Here is a 23,542-nt window from a genome sequence, read left to right as displayed (position 1 = left end):
CGTTCTTATGAAGAACAGACGGAGGAAGAGTGCACAGCATCGGTGGTGGGGAACCACAGCGCTCTTGCAGGCGGGACTGCAATGCTTCTGTAGCGCTGAATCCTGTCGACACACTGACAACAACGAAGCATGTCTTGCCCTTAAGAAAATGGCAGTTTGGTCAATAATAAATATACAATTCATCCACTATGTCAACAGACATAAATGAGAATGGTGCACAACTTGTGCCGCTCGGAGACAGCAATGTCAATTTGTGGTTTATCGTTTGAATACTGAGACATTCTCAAGCAGTATGCTGTCTAATGTAATATATCTGTTAATGAGTAATACTTTTTAAAATTCTAAAAATATGAGAGCTAATTTTAAGCCATAGTCAGAGCTAATCAGGGGCAAAATGTCTTTTTGTGGTGTCCCTATCTCAACCTTTGGTAGCGGGGGCCGAGTTTATTTCTTACTTTGAGAGATGCTGAGAGATGTAGGTGTCAATAAAACAACATGGAGTTCAATCAACAGATAAACCATGTAACTGCAAAATCAAGATTATCATACAAATATTGGAATATAATAGTTAAGAACAACTAAAACGCAAAAATGAAAACAAATTGTCAAAGTAACTCAAATAGAATAAGCAACTTCGTAATTCTATCAATAAAGACAATCTTTGTTTACCATTATCTGTTTTAATTGTTCCCCAATGTCTCTCGTTGTCTGAACATTTTAAAAAATAATGCTTGCACATGAAGGATTTGGGGAAATCATTTTTCAATTGGTTATTATTTACATGTTTAGTATAAAGGCTGGCATTTCAAAGGTTGCCAGTGATCATAGAGTGGGGAGATGTAGAGGGCAGAAAGTACACCACCTCCGGTTGTATTTTAGGGAGGGAGGGGCTATTGACTGGAAGCCATTGTTTCTGTCTTGTGGTTATGGCTGCTTTTTTATCAACACATAATTGATTTTCTTTTTACTAGTTTTATGTCAGATAGAAGACATGGGTCGGAGGAGGTATACAGTGGTCCACGTCTGCGGCAGGTATATTATTTTTATTTTTTAAGGGGAAACATGAGAGTGGTGAAGGGCTTGGCGCAAAGCGTCAGAGATAGCCCCTTAGCTACATTGACAAATAGCAAATCTTGTTATCTAGTGCCCCAAAACTTCTGGTAAGGATGGAAGCCTTGTTTACTTTTATGGTATTGATGGGGAAATATACCTTTGTGTTTCTTCCATTAAAATTCTTACTGAATAATGCAATTGCTCAAGCCAATCCTCACTTTACTTTTGACTGAGTCTGTTCCATCCCTATTGTGATGAATTAACATCCGGGGCACCAGTGGTCCAGGGATGAATATCGGCTTCTAAACCATCAATCAACCCCACACCTCTAATACACCAGAAGGGATCCAAACAGATTGGAATACAAGTGAATTACAAGACCTCCTCGTCCAATTTTGGTAACGTGATAGAACGGCAGGCTTATCTCCACAAGGTCGTCGATCGTTGGTTAGTTGCAACACAGCGAAAATACAATTATTACCCAATGATAAAAGCGACTGTGCAGTCAAGTTTGTATACAAATATCTACTTTATTATTACTACAAAAGACAGTTCTAGCACACTACAAATATGACCCACCCTGTAAAGGAACACAGAGGACAGACAGTTTCACGGAGGAAAGAAATGCACTCTGGATACTGACAGGGGGGTAGTTGGTAAAGTAATCAGTCTTACTGTTCAAGGTTATTTGGTTCCAGCACCAAGGGTGCAAAGGTTCGTAACTGTGTCTAGGGGCCTTCGGAGAAGGACCAGGGGGGCAGAACCACAATGTACCTGGTGCTGAAGATGTTCTTGGCCCTCGACATCGCCGAGGCAGTTCCAGGGAGCTTTGCAGCACCTCAGACAGAATTAGTGGTGGGAGACAGCTGCAGGTGTCAGGCGGCAGGCAGTTCGGCAAGCGAGGCTGGCCGGATGTCTGCCGGCTGGCCGGCGCTGCAGCTCAGTGTCAAGAATCGTTGTCTCTGTGCTCGTTGGGGATCTGGAATTCTGGTCGAGGTGTCTGGGAAAGCACTGGTGACTGCGGCATGATAACAGTCAACGGTGCACCGGGATGCGGTTCGAGGACTCGACTGTCTCGAAAATATCCTCAAAAGATGGACCCGGGATGCTGCTTGTGTTGCACTCCTCCTAGGTCTTTGCAGGGCTCGTTGCATCCATTCAATGTGGACGGGCCAAAGCTTAGGAGAGTGGTTGCAGGCAACAGCCTTGTCCTTTGTCCAGAGGCTCTCCGGCACTTCCCACCTAGGAAGCTTGCTGGCAGAACCTAGCAGGGCACGCTGTATGGTGGCTGGGTACCAGTTCTGGAGCTGCTGGATGGGTCCTCTGAGTCCAGTATCTCCCTCTGTTCCCTGGGAGATGTTCAGGGGAGGGATCTTGCTTCCCTCTTGGAACTCCTGGCCTTCCTTCACTGGCAGAAGATGTAAGGTAGATGTACCTTCAGCCTGGGTCCAAATGAGTCCCTCTTCTTACTCCTTTCGAAGTCGTCGGATGATCTGCTAAGTGAAGGGTTCAGCCCTCCTTTAAAGCCAAATGGGCCCCAGTGATTGGTGCAGGCTAAGCCTACCTTCATGAACCAATCCTGGGTCCCCACCAATAATCTTCCGTTATGCGTGAGGTCAGGACCAGAGTGCTCTGCAACAGGACAGACAAGGGGTGACAACATATATCTAAGACCCACCCATCTCCCTGTCTGTTGTAGATCAAAGTGTCTCTCTGGTTAACTGAGTCCTCTGTGACACTTGATTAAAGTGCAAGCTTCCCTTGAAGTATGTGGTGAGAGCAGACTTCTTGACTCCCCCAAATCACATACTTCTCCCCTCTGAAATGGGACACCTGCGGTAACTGCTGGACCCAGACAGGCCATTCACTGCCTTTCATACAGAGAGGTGGCAACTAGCTTCAAGTTGAGGCATTCCATAGCAAAAGGGTGCTAGCACCGCCTTTCCTGTTGTCTATCTGGCAACCAACCCCCTTCAGGGTTGCCTCAATTCTCTTGTTAGTATGCACTGCCACCAGCCGGATTAGACAAATGGAAAGCAGATCCATGGAGCCTTTGATATTTAAATTAGGCTGCTCATGGCTGGAGGAAGGTGTGCCTTCCCCCTTCTTAGAATGCTTTGATGTACCCTTGGCAGTCACATTCCAGCTGAATATGACAGGTGAAGACAGCACCTGTAGGCTGTGTCTTCCCGGAGTACACTTGACTATGCATTTTGTGCTGGAAGCAGTTGAAATAGGTACGGTTGGCTGCACACATTTCTCTGAGGTTGGTATCCCATCATTCATTTTCATTATTAAAAAATCAAAAAGCCCAGGCGAGTGCACTCTCCCCATGCAGATGATCAAATTCCTCACATGCCCCCCCAGCCTCAACATGTGAACCATCACCCTACTGAGGGTCTGGTTCGTCATCAAGTCAAAAGAACCGGCTGAGGCCATCTGCATTTCCATGCTGCAAGCCTGGTTTGTGCTGAATGTCCATACCTAATCCCTGTAGGGCTAACACCCAACACATAAGTTTAGGGTTCTCCCCTTGCATGGCCATTACCATCACAGAGGCCTGTGGTCCGTCTGGATCATAAAGTGAGACCCAAAGATGTAGGTTTTCAACTTCTTTACGGCCCACACAACCGCATACGCCCCTTTTTCTACGACAGCCCGTTCCTTTTGCTTTTTGTTAACCGCCTGCTAATGTAGGCGACAGGTTGCCCTACCTCTTCAGAGTTCAGCTGCGCTAACACTGCTCCAATCCCAAAATCACAGGCGTCTTTCTGGATAATGAATTCATGACCATAGTCTGGCACTTTCAGAACTGGGCCCCTGCACAATCCATCCTTTAAATCCTGAAAGGAGGTTTGACAGGCAGGGGCGCAAGTTACCTTCTGTGGCTTCTTCTTGGACACTACATCATTCAGGGGCATGGCAATTGTCTCATACCCTCTGATGAATGACCGGTAGTACGCGGTGAGACCTGGAAAGGCTCTCACCTGCGTCTGTGTGTTGGGGATCCTCCAATCCTTCACAGCCTGTACCTTCGCTTCGAGAGGTTGTTTCTTACCTCCACCGAACAGGTGGCCTAGGTTAAGTCACAGTACCCTCTGCTATCTGGCACTTTGTGGCCTTGATAGTCAGGCCTCCATTCTGCAGCACCTAAAGCACTTGTTTCCGGTGGGATACATGATCCTCCCAGTTGTGGCTGAACACAACACAGTCATCTAAATAGGCGACACTGAAGTGTTCCAGTCTAGACAAAACCGGGTTAACCATTCTCTGAAAAGTGGCAGGGGCATTCTTCAATCCTAAGGGCATCACAGTGAACTGATAATATCCGTCAGGGGTTGAGAATGCCAACCTCTCTTTTGCTCCATCTGTCAATCCGACCTGCCAATACTCCACTGTGAAGTCAAAAGTACTCATGTACTTGGCAGCGCCAAGCTTGTCAATTAGCTCCTCTGCCCGAGGAATGAGGTGAGCATCTGTCTTCATGACAGAATTACTGTCTCCAGTGTTCACATCATGGGTGCACCAATCTTCTTGACCAGGAGTCAGAGAATTCAGACTGGCAAACTGTCCCAGTAAACGGCGACAGTCTGTCAGTTGCTGTACTGACAGGTCTGTTGCAAGGGTGACACCTTCAGCTGACCCATCTGTTGCTTCAATGTGCAAGAGGTCTGGGAGGGGATTGGTCTCCTCAGTCTTTCCGTCAGTCACTAACGCCATGACAAAGTCATCCCGGCTATGATGGGGTTTTAGCCGGTTGACGTGAAAGACCCTGCACTTTAATGAGATAATTCACCTCACTGACCTTTACCAGCACACAGTAAGGCCCAGTCCACTTGTCCTGAAAGGCACTGGGTTTGACAAGCTCCATAATTCACACCCACTGGCCTGGAGAATAGAATGTCACTGTGGCCTTCTGGTCGTGTCAGTGCTTCATCAACTCCTGACTGGCCTTTAGATTCTTTGTTGACTGTTCCATGTACTTTTCCATTCCAGACCGGATGCCGAACACATAGTCTCGTGATGGGGATGAGGGTTTGTTTTCCCATGCCTCCTTCACTAGACTGAGGGGACCTCGTACAGGGTGTCAAACTGTAGCTCAAAGTGGCTAAACCTTACTCCATTCTGTGGCACTTCCCTGTAGGCAAACAGAAGGCATGTCAGGAGAATATTCAATTTTTTCCTCAAGTGCTCTTCCAAGCCACCTATCATGCCTTTCAGGGTCTTGTTGAACCGCTCAACAAGCCCATTGGTTTGTGGAGGGAAGGAGGTAGAAAACCGGTAGGTGACTCCACACTCTTCCCACATAGCCTTCATATACGCTGATATGAAGTTCGATCCCCTGTCAGAAACGATTTCCTTCGGAATCCAACACTGAAGAATATCCCAATCAGAGCCTTTGCAACCACGGGGGCTTTGATGTTCCTTAAAGGGGCAGCATTAAGATCCAAAGGACCCACAATCTCCATGCCTGTTCTCTCGAAGAGCCACCCAACCACATGTAGTAGAATTAAGGGGGGCTTTGTGGCACCACCTGACTTGCCAGAAGCTTGACAAGGCGTGCAGAACCGGACAAATTCCTTATTTTTACACCAAACTGTGGCCAGAAAAAGTGTGCAGACAACCGGTCTGATGTCTTAGTCACTCCCAAGTGACCCGCTTAAGGAATTTGGTGAGCCAAATCCAAAAGGAACTTTCTGTGACATTGTGGGACCACCAACCTACTGGTGTCCTCACCCTCAGAATTCTTTGGCTCACTGGAGAGGAGTCCATCCTGCCAGTACACAACAGTCCAGGGGCCTCACCCTTAGCCTGCTCCTCCGCCTACTTCCGCAGACACGCCAGAGTGGGACACTCTTTCTAGGCTGTGTAGAAATCAGTCTTATCTGTGCCCCCAGCTGATGCGAACTCATGCAGCTTGGGCAGACCCTTCAGATATGCGTCCACCTGGTTCTATACCTCAGGTTCCTGTGCTGTGCCAGGCAACTCTGAACTCACGGGGTCTCCTGCTACCAAAGTAGGGTCCTCCATGGCTACTAGCACCTCTTCCACTGGAGTAGGCAACTCAGTAGTCTGTGGAACGGGTCTAGGGGATACCCACCACCCGGTCCTTTCAACACATCCTCTGGAAGAACTCCAGGCCCTAAAGCACACAGATCGTTCAATCTGGCGATTTCTTTGGCCCTCCATCGTGTAGCCGCTGCGACTATTTTGGGATCAGGAAGATCAGTGCCCAACAGACATGGGACAGAGATAGAGTCTTTCACTGCTACACTGCGGTGGCTCGTTACACCTCGAGAGCTGAGCTCTACCATCGCCAAGGGGCACTTACTCTTATCATCAAATCCACTTACTCACAAATCAGGTCTAGTAGTATAATGATTTGACTGTACCCACTGCTGGGTGACAGTGGTGACGCTAGCTGCGGTGGCTCAGACGAAAGGAGGTTTGTGTCCATTGATGTGCACATGCTCTAGATAGAGTTCAGTATTATTATATAGAACGTCCTGTGTAGGGCTGCCTTCATGCTCTCATAAACAGGCCTTTCCTCAGGAGTGAACTGAAGAATTGCATCAGTCCCTGGTGTCGGTAAGCGACTCATCAGGGCTGCACCCCACAGTACCTCATCCACCTCCTGTAGCTGGAAAGCCAGCTAGAGCGCTTCAAATCAGTCAAAAATATCCTTCCCCACTTCATAAGCCTGTACATTTACCCGTTGGGGATGTGCAGTCAGGGCTTATCCTGGGCACTCTGATTTGAGCGACTACTGCTGCTTTTGCTAAAGGTGGATCTGTTGGCCTCCTTCTACTCTTCAAGCGCCAGCTTGCGCAGCTCTATGGCAGCCCTGTCCCACTCTATGGTGACCTTGTCCCACTATTTCTGTTCCTCTAGCTCTAGTCTCCTCTCCTTGAGCAGGAGCTTTCTAGACGCGACCTCATTAACAGCCGGAACAATTACTGGGTCACTCAGAGACTGTACTGAGGCCTGGGACTTGCGGGATGCCCTACTAGCCCCTTTCCCCACTGGCACTCTCAAATGTTGAGAAACCACACTTGCCCCCCCGATGGGATGATTGGCAAGAAACTCTGCTCATGCGGTCTTCCTCATCATTAACCCCCTCTGGAAGGTCTTGTCCATTTGGGTACATAGGGTCTAGCCCATCCCCTGCTATCTTCTCCCCAACCGCCTTTGCTTCTACCCAAGCTTGGAGGCTGGGCAGCAACTCAGGTTTATTAACCTTAGTGCTGTGGGGAAGTCCCCTCTCTTGACATAAGATGAGCAGGACATCCTTGGTCATGTCTTTAATAGCCTCCATGTCAAGCTCCATGTCTATTACTATTACCTAGCAGTGAATAAATGTTGCATGCAACAGTACTTTTATCATTGGGTGACTAAGCTGTGTGCAAGGCTCCAACCAATCCGACCACTTGCCACCAATGTGAAAAATCCATTTCCAGAGCACCAGTGGTCCAGGGATGAATATATCGGTTTCTAAACCATCAATCAACCCTACACCTCTAGTACACCAGAAGGGATCCGAACCGGTTGGAATACAAGTTAATTTTAAGACCTCCTTGTCCAATTTTGGTAACGTGGATGGAACGGCAGGTTTATTTCTTCAAGGTCAAGGAACTGGGGTTAGTTGCAAAACAGCGAAAAATACAATTATTACCCAATGATAAAAGAGTCTGTCCAGTCAAGGTTGCATAAAAATGTCTACTTTATTATTACTACAACAGACAGTTCTAGTACACTACAAATATGATACCTGTAAAGGAAAACAGAGGACAGACCGTTTCACGAAGGAAAGAGATGCACTCTGGATACTGACAGGTGGGTAGTTGGTAAAGTAATCAGTCTTACTGTTCAAGGTTGTTCCAGCACCAAGGGTGCAAAGGGTCATAACTGTTTCTAGGGGACTGTCAGGCTGAGTCCAGATGAGCTTGTCCACGGAAGTTGCTGAAACCCAACAGTCCCTCTTGAATGTAGCGAACTGAGACAATCAATTACAGCTGAGCATGGTACACCCCCGGGGGAAAGGGGAAGTGGATAAAATAAGAAAAAAACAGATCTCCTCTGTTGACTTCACAAAGATCTGAGGAAGGGAAGAAAAAAGAAAGCACGCCTCTTAAAACAAATGTACATCTTCAATGACACGCTCTCATCCCATGACCCAATTATCAACAGTTTAATTAACCATACCTGGCACTCCTCTTCTGACTGACCAGAGGATGAAATTGCATGTTAGAAGACTTAATTCCTGGACTACTGGTTATGTATTTACTGTTGTAACCTCTCAGTCTTTGTTTGATATTAGTAACTCATGCTGAGAAGTCTTAATTAAGCAAGAAATTACCTGGCCTTACCCGCAGCAAATTATGTTACCAGTATTTTCAGAAATGAACCTTCCTTCAATTAACATCATATTCTTCACTACAAAAATGGCCTTGCGAATATTATTTTGTCTTCTTTCAGCAGAAAATGTCTTTTACCAACAGTTTATGACTTTTGAAACAGCTCCGTCACTCAAAGAAGCAACCCCCTGCCGTTGCTACTAATTGTCCCTTCTGGGCTGTACATGCGTAGCCAGTCTTTCCCTGCCTCTGCACTTTGCGAAGAGTTACCAGTTCTGTCGCCACGCACAGAAATTCTCCAGGTTAGTAGAGCAGGAATCGCCGTTTTCGCACACAGTGGGTCGCCTGATTCACAGCAGAGAAGTCGCCGCGCATGCGCACAGTGAGCCTCCTGATTCACAGCAGAGGAGTCGCAGCGCCCGGGAGCAAATAACTGTCAGGTTCAGTTTGTTGTCAATATGATCGCTGCGCAATGGTCAAATAGTTTATGCTCTTTCAGATAATGAAAGCAAAAATCATCGTGCATACGTTTTCTCTTCCTAGCAGGAGGCCGCGCCTGGAATGCTGGAGCGTACTAACGGAGTTCATAAAAGCTGCCTGATATCAGAACAATAACACGGCCTGAAAGCTTTCAGATAGGGAAGCCGTCTTGTGTGCGAGCGTTCCCTAGCAACAGAACATCGCACGGAGCGGACTGTCTTTCTCTAGCTCAACGTTTGTTGAGCAAAAAGTAACATACGTAGTTCAAACGAACCATGAATTTGACAGTTCTCAACTTTAACATGAATTGTAAACACAGACGCAACCACTTCCATAGGTAACTGAAACATAGTTACAATACATGACATTCCATCAAGTTTCTCATTTGATTTAACAAAAAACCTGTCAACAGTCACTTGTTGTCTTTCTTGGAAACCTGCAGCCACCTGAACTCCTCCAAATCTTCCTGGAAACTGTTCCTGCCTTTTTCCTAGTCACCAGAAGCTCTAGCAGGCCTAGTGTTCAGGAACTCCAATATACATGTCCTCTCAGCTGGGATGTTGATGATCAAAGGCAGTTTAGAATGTCCATTGTCTGCCATCTATCTCTTCCAGCCAATCAGGGTGCCAGCAGAGAACCCCCATCTTGGCTTGGGAGTTTATCCACACCCTGCATAACAAAGGTTAAGGCCAAACCAACGACAGAGAAAGATACTACTGTCAGGGCTGGCTGGAGTAGTAATCAGGAAGAGTTTGGCTGGAGTAGTATTCAGGAAGAGTTTGTACATAGAATTAACATTGTGGTTGCCCAAGTCAAGATGGAGAGAAAGAAACTTAATCTGATTGGTTTAAGGTACAATATTATGTTTGGTTGGTCTGATTCATGGATAGGATAATGGGTTGGATTCCTGGGAGGTGAGCAAGATTCTAAACTGCCTTTCATCCATAGTAATCCAGTGGCTGGTTGTGTATTAGTTAAGGTCCTTAAGTAAGGCCTTTCAGAGTTCAGAAGATTTACCAAAGAAGTAAGAAAATCGTTTGCTGACCCAGAGTGAACTAGAAGACATCAGGTGGGATTGTTCTTTTTAAAAGCTAAAAGACTTTCACAGTGAACTTTCATCTTTCATAAGAAAACTTAAAGAGTTAACGAGTTTTAAAGCTTACTGAGTGAAAAGATGTTTTACAGTTCTATTACTATAAGGAAACTCGTGTAAAGACTGTGCGCTCAAGTTTAAAAGTTGTTTACTGCATGAAAAGTGTTTCAAGACTGTTTAAACGTGTGCGCGAGTCCGCGTGACGTCAGTAACGTTGTTATGGGAGCGCGTGGGTATTCTGAGCGATAGAGCGCATGTCCAAATGAATAGCGCAAGTGGTTTTTGAGCGTGTGTACATTTTTTACGTGAGAGACTTTGCGTAAGAAAGCGCGTGTTGGGTTGCGATAGAGCGCGAGTCCATTTTTTAACTAAGCGCAAGTTATTTTGAATGTGTGTATAATTCTTAAGTGAGTGACGTTGCGTATAACCGCGTGTGTTCGGTAGCGATAGAGCGCAAGTCCATTTTACTTACCGCGAGTTGTTTTTTAGCGCGCGTACACTTGTTTTCACGCGTGCGTGTGTTTATTAATATGCGCGTGTGAATTGTATACGCGAGGACAATTTTTCACGTCTTGTGATTTAGCGTGTTTTTCGCAAACGCGTGTCGAGAAAGAAACTATGCGTTCGTATGGATAAAAAGAAAAGGTTCACACGCAGAAGGAGAGCAGCATTCAAGAAAGTTTATGAGTTTCTATTTAATGTAATTTTTATGCAAGAGGGATTCAATTCTTTAAAGAAAGACTGCATTTCACAAAGGCATTTTAAACTCAAACTTTATAGAGTTAAAAGAACTTAAAAAGCAAAGAAGAATATCTAAATCTGTAAGGTGCTTGCAAGGGTCATTACTTTAGGATTCGAAAGAGACTTGAATGGCTTGAGACTATATGCACTAAGCATTATAATTGTTTACAAGATATTCCAGACAGATAATTAACCTCTAAGTCTTATACAGAGGTTTAAGAGGTAATGAAGTTAGAGTTTATTTCAAAATAATTTTAGAAAAGAAGTTTATATTAATATATAAGTAACCAAGTGTATTTGTTTACTACAGATACCAGAGCCTACCAGACGGTTGCAGGGCTGCAGTGTCTCAGTTGTTATTTTCTCCAAATTCCCCTTTCCCTTTCTTGGGGCTCTCAGCTCAGCTTATACTTAAGGGTTGGCAGGTAAACTCCTGGTGAGGGTCTGTGGGGCCAGCATCAGCTCCTGTGGAATTCAGTCAAGCCGGACCCTGACAACTACTCACACTCACTCCACACATTCCAAAAGACTAGAAACCAGAACCTGACAGGGCCTTCAAGAAGGACCAGGGGGGCAGAAGCACAATGTACCTGGTGCTGAAGAAGTTCTTGGTGTGCGACAGCATCGAGACAGTTCCAGGGCACTTTGCAGCTCCTGAGACAGTGGTGGGAGACAGCTGCAGGTATCAGGCGTCAGGCAGTTCGGCAAACGAGGCTGGACTGACGTCTGCAGGCGGGCCGACGCGGCGGCTCTGGGCCAAGAATCATTGTTTCTGTGCTGAGCGGAGGATCTGGAATGCTGATCGAGGCGTCTCGGAATGCTCTGGTGACTGCGGTGTGACAACAGTCAGCGGTGCAGCCAGATGCAGTTCGAGCACTCAACTGTCTCAAATATTTTCTTAAAAGATGGACGCTGGTTGGTGCTTGTGTGGCACTCCTCCTAGCGTCTTCGCAGGGCTCATTGCGTCCTTTCAAGGCAGTCAGCCCAAAGCTTAGGAGAGTGTTTGCAGGCAACGGCCTTGACCTTTGTCCAGAGACTCTCCGACACTTCCCAACTAGGAAGCTTGCTGGCAGAACCTAGCAGGGCATGCTGTGTGCTGGCTGGATACCAGTTCTGGAGCTGCTGGGCAGGTCCTATGAGTCTGGTATCTCCCTTTTTTCCCTCATAGATGTTTAGGGGAGGCATCTTGCTTCCCTCTTGGAACTCCTGGCCTTCCTTCACTAGATGAAGATGAAAGGTAGACTGTACCTTCAACCCGGGTCCAAAGGAGTCCCTCTTCTTACTCCTTTTGAAGTTGTCAGATGATCTGCTAAGTGATGGGTTCAACCCTCTTTTAAAGCCAAATGGGACCGAGTGATTGGTGCAGGATAAGCCTACCTTAATTAACCAATGTTGGGTCCCACCAACAATCTTCTGTTATGCATGAGATCAGGACCAGAGTGCTCTGCAACAGGACAGACAAGGGGTGACAACATATACCTATTCCCACCCATCTTCCTGTCTGTTATAGATCAAAGTGTCTCTACGGTTAACTGAGTCACCTGTGACCCTTGATTAAAGCGCAAGTTTCCCTTGAAGTATGTGGCGAGAGCAGACTTCTTGTCCCCACCAAATCACATACTTCTCCCCTCTGAAAAGGGTCTTCTCTGCAGGGAAACCTTCTGTAACTGCTGCACCAAGACAGGCCATTCACTGCCTTATGTACAGAGAGGTGGTTACTAGCTTCAAGTTGACACATAACATACCAAATGGGCATTAGCCCTGCCTTTCCTGTTGTCTATCCGGCAACCAAGCACTTTAAGGCTTGCTTCAATTATCTTGTTAGTATGCACTGCCACCAGCCAGATTAGACAATCGGAAAGCAGATCCATGGAGCCTTTGATATTTAAATTAGGCTGCTCATGGCTGGAGGAAGGTGTGCCTTCCCCCTTCTTGGAATGCTTTCATGTACCCGTGGCTGTCACATTCCAGCTGAATATGACAGGGAAGACGGCACCTGTAGGCAGTGTCTTCCCAGAGTACACTTGACTATGCATTTTGTGCGGGAAGCAGATGAAATGGGTGCGGACTGGCCGGACACATTTCTCACAGGTTGGTCTCCCATAATTAATTTTCTTTATTAAAAAAATCAAAAAGCCCAGGTGAGCTCACTCTCCCCGTGCGGATGGTCGAATTCCTCACACCCACTGACCTCCCAAAGGTTCAGGCCTGCTGTAAAATCGCTTTGAGTGATAATGTCACATGGCCAATCCTGTCCCCTGTTGGACTGACCTGAGCATAGTGCTGACAGAACCCAAATACGAACCCCAAACCGACCAGCTAAGCACCCTGAATATCATCTGGCGCAAGGCAATGAAATACTACACAAGAAGGGGTTAGGCTACATCAGATTTAACATAGAGAAGGTTGTTTTGCTCACACACTGAGCACACAAACACGGTTTGAAACAGTTGCTTTTGTATTGAATTTAATCAGCAAAGTTGCAGCCTGACATGTGTTTCGAGCACCAAGCTCTTCCACTGAGGCTTAATTTTGGCTTCTCTTTGTTGAGTACCATTAATTGGTATGACTAAGGTTAGGGATTGACATTTTTAACGGGCTCCACAGTTAGTTTGCTGTTGCAAGGACGAATTTGTTTTGGAAATTATTGAATGTGCAGAATATACGCTGTGAAATGAAGAGCAGGAGCCGGGCGTCCGCGGCTCATGCCGTGTATTAGAACTCACGCCCGGCTCCTGATTAAATTCAAAACAAAAGCAACTGTTTCAAAATGTGTTTGTGTGCGCAGTGTGTGAGCAAAACAACCTTCTCTATGTTCAACTCATCTAGTGGGTAATCTGGCAGGTTCCCACTACTGCTCCCAGCCGCAGCCCATCCAAACCACCTAACTTCATAGTCCTTGTGCTGAACCTCGCGGGCCCTGTTCTGCCATATTTCAGATTTAACCCCACAGGATTCCTCCCAAAGGCCTTACCAGAGAGTGCCTCTAAATCACACCAAGGAAGTTAGGTGGACAGGCCCGCAACTATTCCCGAACCCCCTGAGAGAGCCACTAGTTAGGAACTACCAGGTCCCAAAGATACCAGGTATTTGAGACTGCATCTTCCAGGAAGCATCATGTTTAGTGCTCCAAAACCCGGAGTGGATTCCAGAATGTCTATCAGGGTTTCAGACAGAGATATGCTATGGGGAAACACTAAACCATTCAGAGAGACCATATAGACCACAGGTGCAGATCTTTGAAGGAGAAATCCTAACTCATTCCAACACTTCAGCTCCCGGCAGCAGTGCTTGTAAAGGAGAAGGCCATCCCACCCCCCCTGAGGCTGCAGCCTTTAAGGAGAGACATGCTTCCTTCGCCCTTCGCAAAGGAATACAGGACTTTTCACTGGTGGGGGCTTTACCAGAGGTTTTCTGTACCTTAAAATTCTCACTCACAAAAAGAACTTCTGTGCAGCGGGGCAGTCAGGAGGCAGAGGCAGGGCAAAAGCAGAGGAGCAGGCACCAGCTCCTGCACCATAAACCAACTGAAGGAAATCCAAAATGGCAGCAATCTCTTAAGATCTTCTCACCCTCGCGTGCAATAGGAAGTCAATTAACCAATCAATTCAAATGTTTGTCTCGGCCAATAGGAGGATGGCGAGGACTTTGAAACCAAGGCTAGGAAATTCAGTGTCTTTTTTGTGCTGGGAGGGAGTTTGATAAGGAAGTGGGAGAGAACCAGAGAAGGGGAGCCAATTTAGGCTAGACGAGTGCTGTGTTCCAGTGAGGAAGTGTGAGGAGTGGAGAAAAGCCCCATGGAGTGCTCCAGTGAGGGGAAGAAAAGCCTTTGAACCCAAGATGAGAGGTGTGTTCCAGTGTTAAAGTGGTGAGCCCATGAGCCCAGAAGAGGGGTGGGGTGCAGTGACAAAGTGGTGAGCCTGTGAGCCCAGACGAGGGGTAGGCTGAAGTGAGGAAAAGGAAAGCACATGGGCCCAAACGAGGAGTGTGCTGAAGAGAGGAAGAGGAAAGACTGGGACCCCAGAGGAGGGTCATGCCCCAGTGAGAGAGAGGAGAGCCTGATAAGCCCAAAAGAAGGGTATTCTATAGTGAAGAGAGATCAAAAAAGAGAGTGACTTTGATCCCCAGGAGAGGGGAACTCTAACAGATGAGGGGGCCCCTTTTCCCTGGAAGAGGGGAATAAGTAACAGAGAAAAGGGAGCCTCAATAAGTGGACTTTTAGGGCGGGAGGAAAGACTGAGTTCTAGAAATCGGTAAGCAGGAGTCCTTCCTCTATGGAACTTTCTGTATGCTTTTTATTTTTCTGTCCAACATATAGCATGCTAAGTTCAAGGACTACGTTTCCAAAACCCTTTTTGGTACAGCTAACTTGTACTTTCAATGCACTAGCCTTATGTATTACTTTTGTTTAATAAAACACTTCAAGTTATTCTGTCGTCAGAAGTTGTGTGTTGCCACAGCCATGCGATAATATCCACAGAATTGTGTGGCGCTGGTTGGAGGATGTCACGGTGCGCCCTCCTTCTGCACTCATTATGAGCAGCTCTTGTTAACCCTAAATTACTAAGATACTGCTATAATGATTGTAATATTAAAATGCAATAGTTAATGGTGCTCCTGTCAATAATAACGCCAATGGAAATACAGAAGCACCTACAACTGGAACGTCTTATAGAACACATGGAAAAAGAATACACCGAATGAAAACAAAGGGCAGAAATGGAGAAAAACATAGAATGTTAATTTCAGCATAAGGACCTCTGAGAAAGTAAGGAATGCGAGTTTTTGATTAATATATATCGATTTCTGAAGCAAATGATCACTAGTCACATTACAATAGTCCATTGCCAGAAGATATACCCATTCAAGTTCATTTTATTGGAAAGGTTTTGTTCAGAATTTATTAGTTCGCATTTTACATAGAACAATGGAAGAAAACACAACCAAAGTGCAACACAAATGAAAGTCTTTCCTAAAAACAAGATGTCTTAAATATGCAGCAAACACCGTCAAATCGCCAATTAAATCCCCTTGATCACAACAAAATATCCACTGAAAAAATGTGGATTGATGTATCCATTCAAAGCATATTTTTCAAAGAGCATGAAACTTACAAACTAATACACAATGGAAGCCTAACAAGAATGAAAGCGAGGCGATGAGTAACTGGACCAACATTATTCATTATTCTCCATGTTTTCCTCTTGAATGATGCTGATTTCTCCAGGCAGTAACAATAACATGGAGGGCATAAGTGGCAGGCTGGCGGTGAAGTCTAGTGCGTCTGGTGTTTTACCACCGGTACTTATTAGTGTGAGCACTGCCATCATACGGATATTGTGCTGAGCAGGGATGGGCAAAAATTGCTTATTCCGACACTTCAGAGCCGAATGGGAGAAACTGGGTTCCCAATGTCCTTAATGCAGATTTGTTTTTTGCCACTATTTTTTTTTTAACTTGGGTAGAATTCTCCTCCACCAACCGAGTAGTATAGGGGGGAGGTACCACTATATAGACTGTACATGTTCACCCATTCCTAGTATGTAGGGGATCAACTGTCTTGGGTCTAGTTACACCATCAAGAACAAGGCATCTATGGAAATGCTAACATAGGCCACACAGTGACCACACCTGGACTCGCCCTAGAAGGAAGAAAAAAAGTTATTTGATCCGTTTATTGCACAAGTATATTAATGGATCAATTATTTTCTGCTCGTAACATCGAATAAGAAAAAAACATCCTCACTGATCTGGTAGAACCTGATTTCAGTGACCTTCGCAATACAGGGGCATTGGGCCGCAATGATGGTCTAAGCACCACCTAAAACTAGCGTACATTTACTCCAGTTAGAATAGAAATGACTCATTGGGTGCATGCTGACATTTACATTAGGATTGTCCACAGGAAAGCCTGATGTCCTGAACTGAAACGTGTTGGCTCGAGAGGCAGTTGGAAAGATACATGTGAACTACCATTTTATTGAGATGTTATATGAGAATTGAAAAAAGAATAAAGCTGTACAGCGAACAGGGTTGCCTGCGGTTCTAAAATCTTGATCTTGTTTGTATGTTACTGTTGGTAATGGCACAACCCACATTGCTCACAGCTTGGCTCACATCCAGGATAAAGGCTTATCTGACATTCTCATGCTTTAATTGGGTAGTGAGGTCTCCAAACGGATAGCCTGATAAACATGGACTTTCCTCTGAAAGTTTCCTCCAGATCCTCTAGATGGGCAGCCCTCACACTGGTTTGCCGGGAGTAGCAAGACTCTATTGAACAGGCACAGCAAGTTGGGCCATGCCTCTTGATCACTGCACTATTTATTATAAAGTCATTTACAAGAGAACGAAACGCTTGTGGGATGTTTTTACCCATGCATCCAAGCCCTACCATAAAACTGTCCAGTACTGGCATGGAAAACATCATGATGGCCAGAACTCCCCAGAGAGTGCACAGGGAAAACATGAAGAATAGGCTGCCACCCATTTTTGCCTATGTTGTGAGCACAGGAGGGCACTGCCTAAAACCACCAGTGGGCTACACACACAGTAGCCTCAAACCATTGGGAATGGCAATGCTGATTGCCAAAAAAGCAACTCAGAACTGTGGGGAATTCATTGTCTTAATCCCAAAAATGGTTGCATTACCAGTACTCACCACTATCAGAAAGCCGGCGTTTTAAAACCACCAGACCTTTGTGGAAAACTGAACAAATGAAACAAAACCAGACCAAGGAAAGACTTGCTAAGAGGTGGATACAATGTAAACCTATATTCTGAAATGACTTGAAGGAAGTAATTATTTAATGTATATGTAAAAATTGTCAGTTTGATTTGAATGTAGAAAACTGGGAACAAAAAGTGACATTTAGCTGAAACCTGGCTTAATGAAACTGGATTCTGCCTGACAACTACCCCCAACAGGAGTTGAAACCTGCTCAGCCACTCCCCTTGCCAAAAGTTGTCACCTCTCTGATTAGATTAGGGGTGGAGCAGCTGGGGACTACAGGGAGTTGAACAAAGGCCTGTCCTGGACTCAGGCAAATGTTATATTGGGGGGCCGTAAAGCGGCTTCCTCTTAGGGGAAACTGGGAGGGGCAGTGCCTCTGCTAGCAGCTGAGCTTGGGGGAAGCAGATAAACCAGTTATTCCACCCTGTGATGTGGGAAGCCACACCCCTTTTTGACCAGGGCATAATTTTAAAAAGATAGATAACTCATAGTGCGGACTTGTCAGAATTATATAAGTAATATCATTATTTTTGTGATTTTTCTGTGACCATTTTGAGAGGGGTTAGGACCCTGTGGTGTATTCTGGGGGGTTGCTAGCGGAAAATAGGGTCTCACTCCAAATGTTTGCATGTTAAAAAACTGACACTTCATCAATTAATGTCCATACTCCTTGCGCACATGTGTGTAATTTTGGGTAAATGTCCGATATTGCAAAACCAGTGAAAAAGCGCAAAATGTTGTCATTTTTGAATGCAAGCCACCAGGAAGATCAGAGGCGGACAAGCATGGACCATAAGGAATATATAATGTGCACATGTAATTTCAACAAATTGTATATCTGGGAAGGATGTATTTGAATCAAATATAGATTTGTGGGCAAACTGACCAGGGGAGGATCCTCTGACCCATAAACAGACTTCATCATGCTGACAGTCCATTTCCTTCCCCCAATCATGGGAGAGGGAAGAATTGGGCCAATGACAAGTAGAGAGGGGCAGGCTTAGCTAGGCCCAGGCACACACCCATTTTCAAAACACATAAAAAGAGACTGCTGGGACAGGTAGAGACATTCAATTCCATTTGCTGCGGAGCATGCTGACCGACGACTTCACATCTAGAGATCCAACACTTAGACTTCCAAGCTAAACAGAGACTACAGAACTTTGAACCAAGAAGGCCCACTGCAAGCAAAAGTATTTGTCAGCAGGCCTCAAAATCATTTGCAGACTATTCACAGCCGGGCTGAGCTGTTGATTCTGGCCTGAAACCCTGCGCCAGAAAGATCCAGAAGCAGTGCTGTACCCAGAGAAAGCAGAGAGACCCAGAAACCAGACCAGAGATCCAGAGTGACCCAGACAGCTGTGAGCAGAACCAGAGAGTTGACCCAGATCACTGTGAAGTGCCGAGACCAGAACCGGAGTCCAGTCCAAAACCTGACCAGATCCGTGGCGAGGCCCATTCCTGCACAAAATATCTTGTGAGTACCTAGCAGAATTGTGCAGAACCAATCTCTTAGTTAAAATAATCTAATCCAAACTATTTTAACCTAAGTAGAACTGCCTCCTAGAAATCGTATCATCTGTCATTTTTAAAGCTGCACAACTGTCACCTGTCAATTCTGCAGCTGCACGCTGTCACCTGTCATTTTGAGTTTTACTTTAAATCCGAAAGTCTACCTTTATTTAATCGTCCGTATCTCTGGAACCGTTTGGGCTAGGAACGTAATTTAACTTTCCTCTGAAAGCTTAGAATCTCAGCTTTCCAATGAACCTAGAACCGACTTATAGTTTTGCCGTAATCACGATTCACGCACTCGCAAATTTTGCCACGATTTGCGATTTGGCCTGCTTTCTTTACCTGTAAAAAGATAGCAGCTTTTTGCTTTCCTTTGCTAAAAATTTGTTTGCCTCTTAATTACCATCCCTGAATCATTGCTAAAGTGAGCCTGAGCTCATCCCAAGTATCTCTCACTCACCCTGAACCTCCTAAAGGGAATTAAAAGCATTTTCAGCATATTTCTCACTTCACTGCCACCACATTCAAAGCACTTGGGCCTGTGTTTTAAAACTCATACCTGTTTTCTCTAAGCTTGCTGGGGGGGGAACTGAATTTCGTATTGTATTTGATTGCATTCCTGAGAACTGTGTGCTCCTCTTTCCATTTCCTTCCATTTCTTACATTGCATAGGGGAGGCGGGTGAATTGCCGGAGAAAAAGTGATTATCTTATCTTTTGCTAAAATCATATCAAGTATTTCTGTACTGCATTTTATTCCTCATTGCTTTTCCCTTGAAATCATAAAAGTATTTTTGCTACTTTATCCATCCTATACTAACTCCTCATTGATTGTAAAGAAGTGTGCTAGTGCCAGATTACCCATTGTTGATCAACATCATATGTCTAAGTGTACTATCATATATTAATTTATTATAAAGTGTGATATATATATATTGTTTAAATTCTCAAATAAACCTTTTAAACTTGCAAAACAGAACTACTTCTTGGCTCAGTGGGGTCAGGGGGATTCTAAGAGAGGGGTGTTATATAGGGGTAGTCATCCAGAACTCATGAACTGGACATAAAGATATACTAATAAGGGTTTCCATTCAGTATCCCAGACTAGGCATTGACTTAGCTGTAGTGTTGAATTGAATCCTCTTATACATTGAATAGTATTGTCTGTGATGAGCGCTAAGGGGGCGTAGTAGTGTGCGAACTTGGTTTTTGAAGGCATTCATTCTCGATACGCAGCCAATAGTATTGAAGTCTTATGTGTGCATTGCCAGACCCAATATTCTCTTCTAGGACATGGAATGCAGGGCCGCTCACAACACTAGTTGTTTCAGATCATTTCCTATTGTGCTGCTATATTTATCACCCTGATGGTATAACAGCAAAAACTTGTCTCGGGAGGATGGCTCAGGAGGAAAGCGCTCACCTTGGAAGCAAGATGATACGAAGCAACACAGGTTCGATCCCCGGGTCTGCACTTAGAAACCTCTGGGTATTAAGCGTGTTAGAAATAACCAATAAAAATGGTAATATCTCCCCCATCCAAGAGTTATGTAGATGATTTCCCTTCTGTGCCAAGGGCTGCTCTGGTCTCTGCCTTTGATGTGCCCGTCCTAATAGCAGAGCTGGCAGAAATGAGACTTACAGAAAAGTGGAATTCTATTGACGGGCTGCGGTAGTCCGCAACCGTGGTGGCGAATGATTTCAAAAGACCGTCCAATCATGAGGCATACGTCAGGGATTTCAAAAGTTTTATTTGAAGGATAAGAGAGAAGATTAGGTGAGAATTGAAACAAGGACTTTTAAACATGCCATAATATATATAACAGAGCCCTCTTCCTGTTAAGGTACAAGTCATTAGCTTTTGATCGAATGTGAGTAGATCTTAGTTTTTAATACTGAAGCATAAACAAGGATTTTCAGCGCTCTATTAGCCACTCTTGGCACTTTTGTGCCTGTCTGTTATACTATAGTGCTCCACAAGTACGTTCTGAACACCTTGAGGCAGTAGCGACGGTGGGGAATGAAAAAGAAACCATAAGAATGAATTACATTGCGCGGCAATCACAAGACGATGAGCACATGTCCTTGGCATGCTCGGCCCAGGCTCTATCGATAATGATAAAAGCTGCCCTGCCCTCCTAGGGCTTACAGACTGAGAGGACGGTGTTACACATCATCATGAGGGGTGCTCTAACTTACATGCCTGGTTAAAGGTCCAGCTCTTAAGACTAAACATCTTCAGGGTGAGAAATTGTTCTTTTATGTGCAAAGCCAACAATAAAAGTTCCCATGCTGATAACCAACAGGACAAAACAATATTCTGTCGCAGATTGATGACACCGATTTTTTAAATACATTTTTTTTATCATGACACAAATAATCATATAAGATGAATGAGGCCCACTGTTACGATATGGCGAGTTGCCTCTTGGACGCACAATTGTTAATCCACGTTCAAAACAATATAATACAAGAGATGTGCTTCAAGAGTAAATAGGAAGGGTTCTGCAATCTTTGGCTCTCCAGACGTGTTGGACTACAACTCCCATCAACCCTAACTATCATAGTCAATGGTGAGGGATCAAGGAAGCCTTAGTCCAAAACAGCAGGGGAGCTGCAGGTTGCAGACCCTTGAAATAGGGGATATCTGCCTGACTCAAGGAGACCATCTACAATAAGAGTTAGGGAACAAGAAATGATTCATAGCAGAACCGTGGAAGGATAATTCTGAACACCACGATGCATACACTGAAAACAATATAAGGTACAGGGTAAAATCACGCTTCCTAGCCAAGTTTACCTACCATAGCTACACAATAAGTATGATGAACAAAGTTGGTCTTAGTGTCTTGTTGGTCACGAGACTCGTTACAGTTGGTGGAGAGGTCACCCAAAGCACAGGAACCATTAAAGCATGCTTAGTAATCAGGTGAATTTCGATCAAAATCCAAGAAAATAACCAGCTCGTACAGTACATATCCTTCACAGCGAGGTTGTTCAGCATTTTAGCAATGAAGGCCAAAACAATTGCATTTCAGAAGCAATTGTCGCCCCTTAATCCTGTGGGTGCCTTAATGCCTATACATATGTCCTATCAAATGCTTTTTAGAAGTTCGAACAATACGCAAAACCTAATGGGGAGCTGGCAGGCAGTGTCTTATCCCCTGCAGGTCTCAGGCCCACTGTTGTATATTTTGTATTTCTGCATCGGGGGCAACTAGGGACAAGACATTCCAATGGTTAAAGACATTCAATTCAAAGTGTAGGGTTGCCAGATTAAGTATCAACATTTAGTAAAGAATTGCTGAACTCGTCCCCCTTTCCGTGCAGACGTCATATTCATCGCTGGACAATAATAATCTGTTGATCGAATGCAAAGGTATTGTAAAATTTAAGTTGTACCGATTTCATGACCGGGACCCTGCTTCCAGGCTGTATCTAGTTATGCAACGATGGCTAAATCGGGGGTACTTTTTGAAACAATACATGCTCAATGTTAATAGCTGGTACCAGCTAATCTTAATCCCTGGAATAATCCTCAACATTAAATCACTTTCGGAAAGCCCCTCAAGCCATCAGCTGTTTCCCAAGGGATGCCATCCACTGGAGTCAGATTCCCAGTCATGGGGTAGATTCAGCCTTCATGCCATTGGCTGAACACCCTCGCTTTACACAGTTACCGGGCACCTATACGATCAAAACAGGCATCGCCAAACCAGTCGACTCTTAGATGGGTGCCATGGGCAGAACACAGAACGAGGCGCTCAGGTTGCATTGTATGTGGGACAAATGGCTCTGTTGCACATGGGAGCCGCGCTCATGACTCGTCACTGGATTTTGGTTGGCACGCTACAAGGATTGAGTGGACTTGGAGTTTGTCAACCTACAGTAAAAAAAACAAAAATGATGAAGCCAAATTAACTCAAGACAACAAACATATTATTTATTATGTGTTTAATTAAGTAAATTCAAGGTCTGATGTTGATAAAAATACAATAAAGAAAGTTCATCACTGGAATGAAAAGGACAGTGGCTAGAGAACTCCATATGATTACATTTGCGCAATCATCCAAAGACCCACGATAGTCAAGGAGGATGCATGAGGGACATTCATGGCTGTTTCCTCATTACAAACACTAGTGAGCCAGCCTCACCAGCAGCATATGTGAGGCTAGCTGCCCTGAGTCTCCCTTGCTCATGACACACTCTTGAATCTCTATGTTGCATTCGTCCAGTTCTTGCCCACAATGCTTGAAGTGCGTTCACGTCTTACCGCCTTCAAATTTAGCTCGTTTCAGTAATGCAAATAATAATGTGTGTTCCTGAATAGTAATGCAAATAATAATTTGAGTTCCTGAATAGTAATACAAATAATAATTTGAGTTCCTGAATAGTAATGCAAATAATAATGTGTGTTCCTGAATAGTAATGCAAATACTAATTTGAGTTCCTGAATAGCAATGCAAATAATAATGTGTGTTCCTGTATAGTAATGCAAATAATAATGTGTGTTCCTGAATAGTAATGCAAATAATAATTTGAGTTCCTGAATAGCAATGCAAATAATAATGTG

At 44.8% G+C, this 23,542-nt stretch overlaps 1 protein-coding gene across 2 annotated transcripts in view; it reads right to left on the bottom strand.

Annotated features, from left to right (window-relative positions):
• Positions 1-23,542, bottom strand: part of CIMIP2C (ciliary microtubule inner protein 2C) — a 337,228-nt gene that overhangs the window by 161,254 nt on the left and 152,432 nt on the right. The window contains exon 4 of one of the 2 annotated variants that reach the window (XM_069605612.1): positions 15,582-22,852. The exons of the other annotated variant lie outside the window; for it this stretch is intronic. Within the exon in view, the coding sequence (XP_069461713.1) occupies positions 22,819-22,852 (34 nt within the window). The 3' untranslated portion in view covers positions 15,582-22,818. Of the gene's footprint in view, positions 1-15,581; positions 22,853-23,542 lie in introns of those variants that run through there. 2 annotated transcript variants of the gene reach the window in all.

The sequence above is a fragment of the Ambystoma mexicanum genome, chromosome 4p, assembly GCF_040938575.1.
Source record: "Ambystoma mexicanum isolate Mex_15411 chromosome 4p, UKY_AmexF1_1, whole genome shotgun sequence".
In the NCBI taxonomy this organism is placed as follows: Eukaryota; Metazoa; Chordata; class Amphibia; order Caudata; family Ambystomatidae; genus Ambystoma; species Ambystoma mexicanum.
The sequence above is the reverse complement of the archived record's forward strand: the minus strand, read 5'-3'. Positions and strand labels throughout refer to the sequence as shown.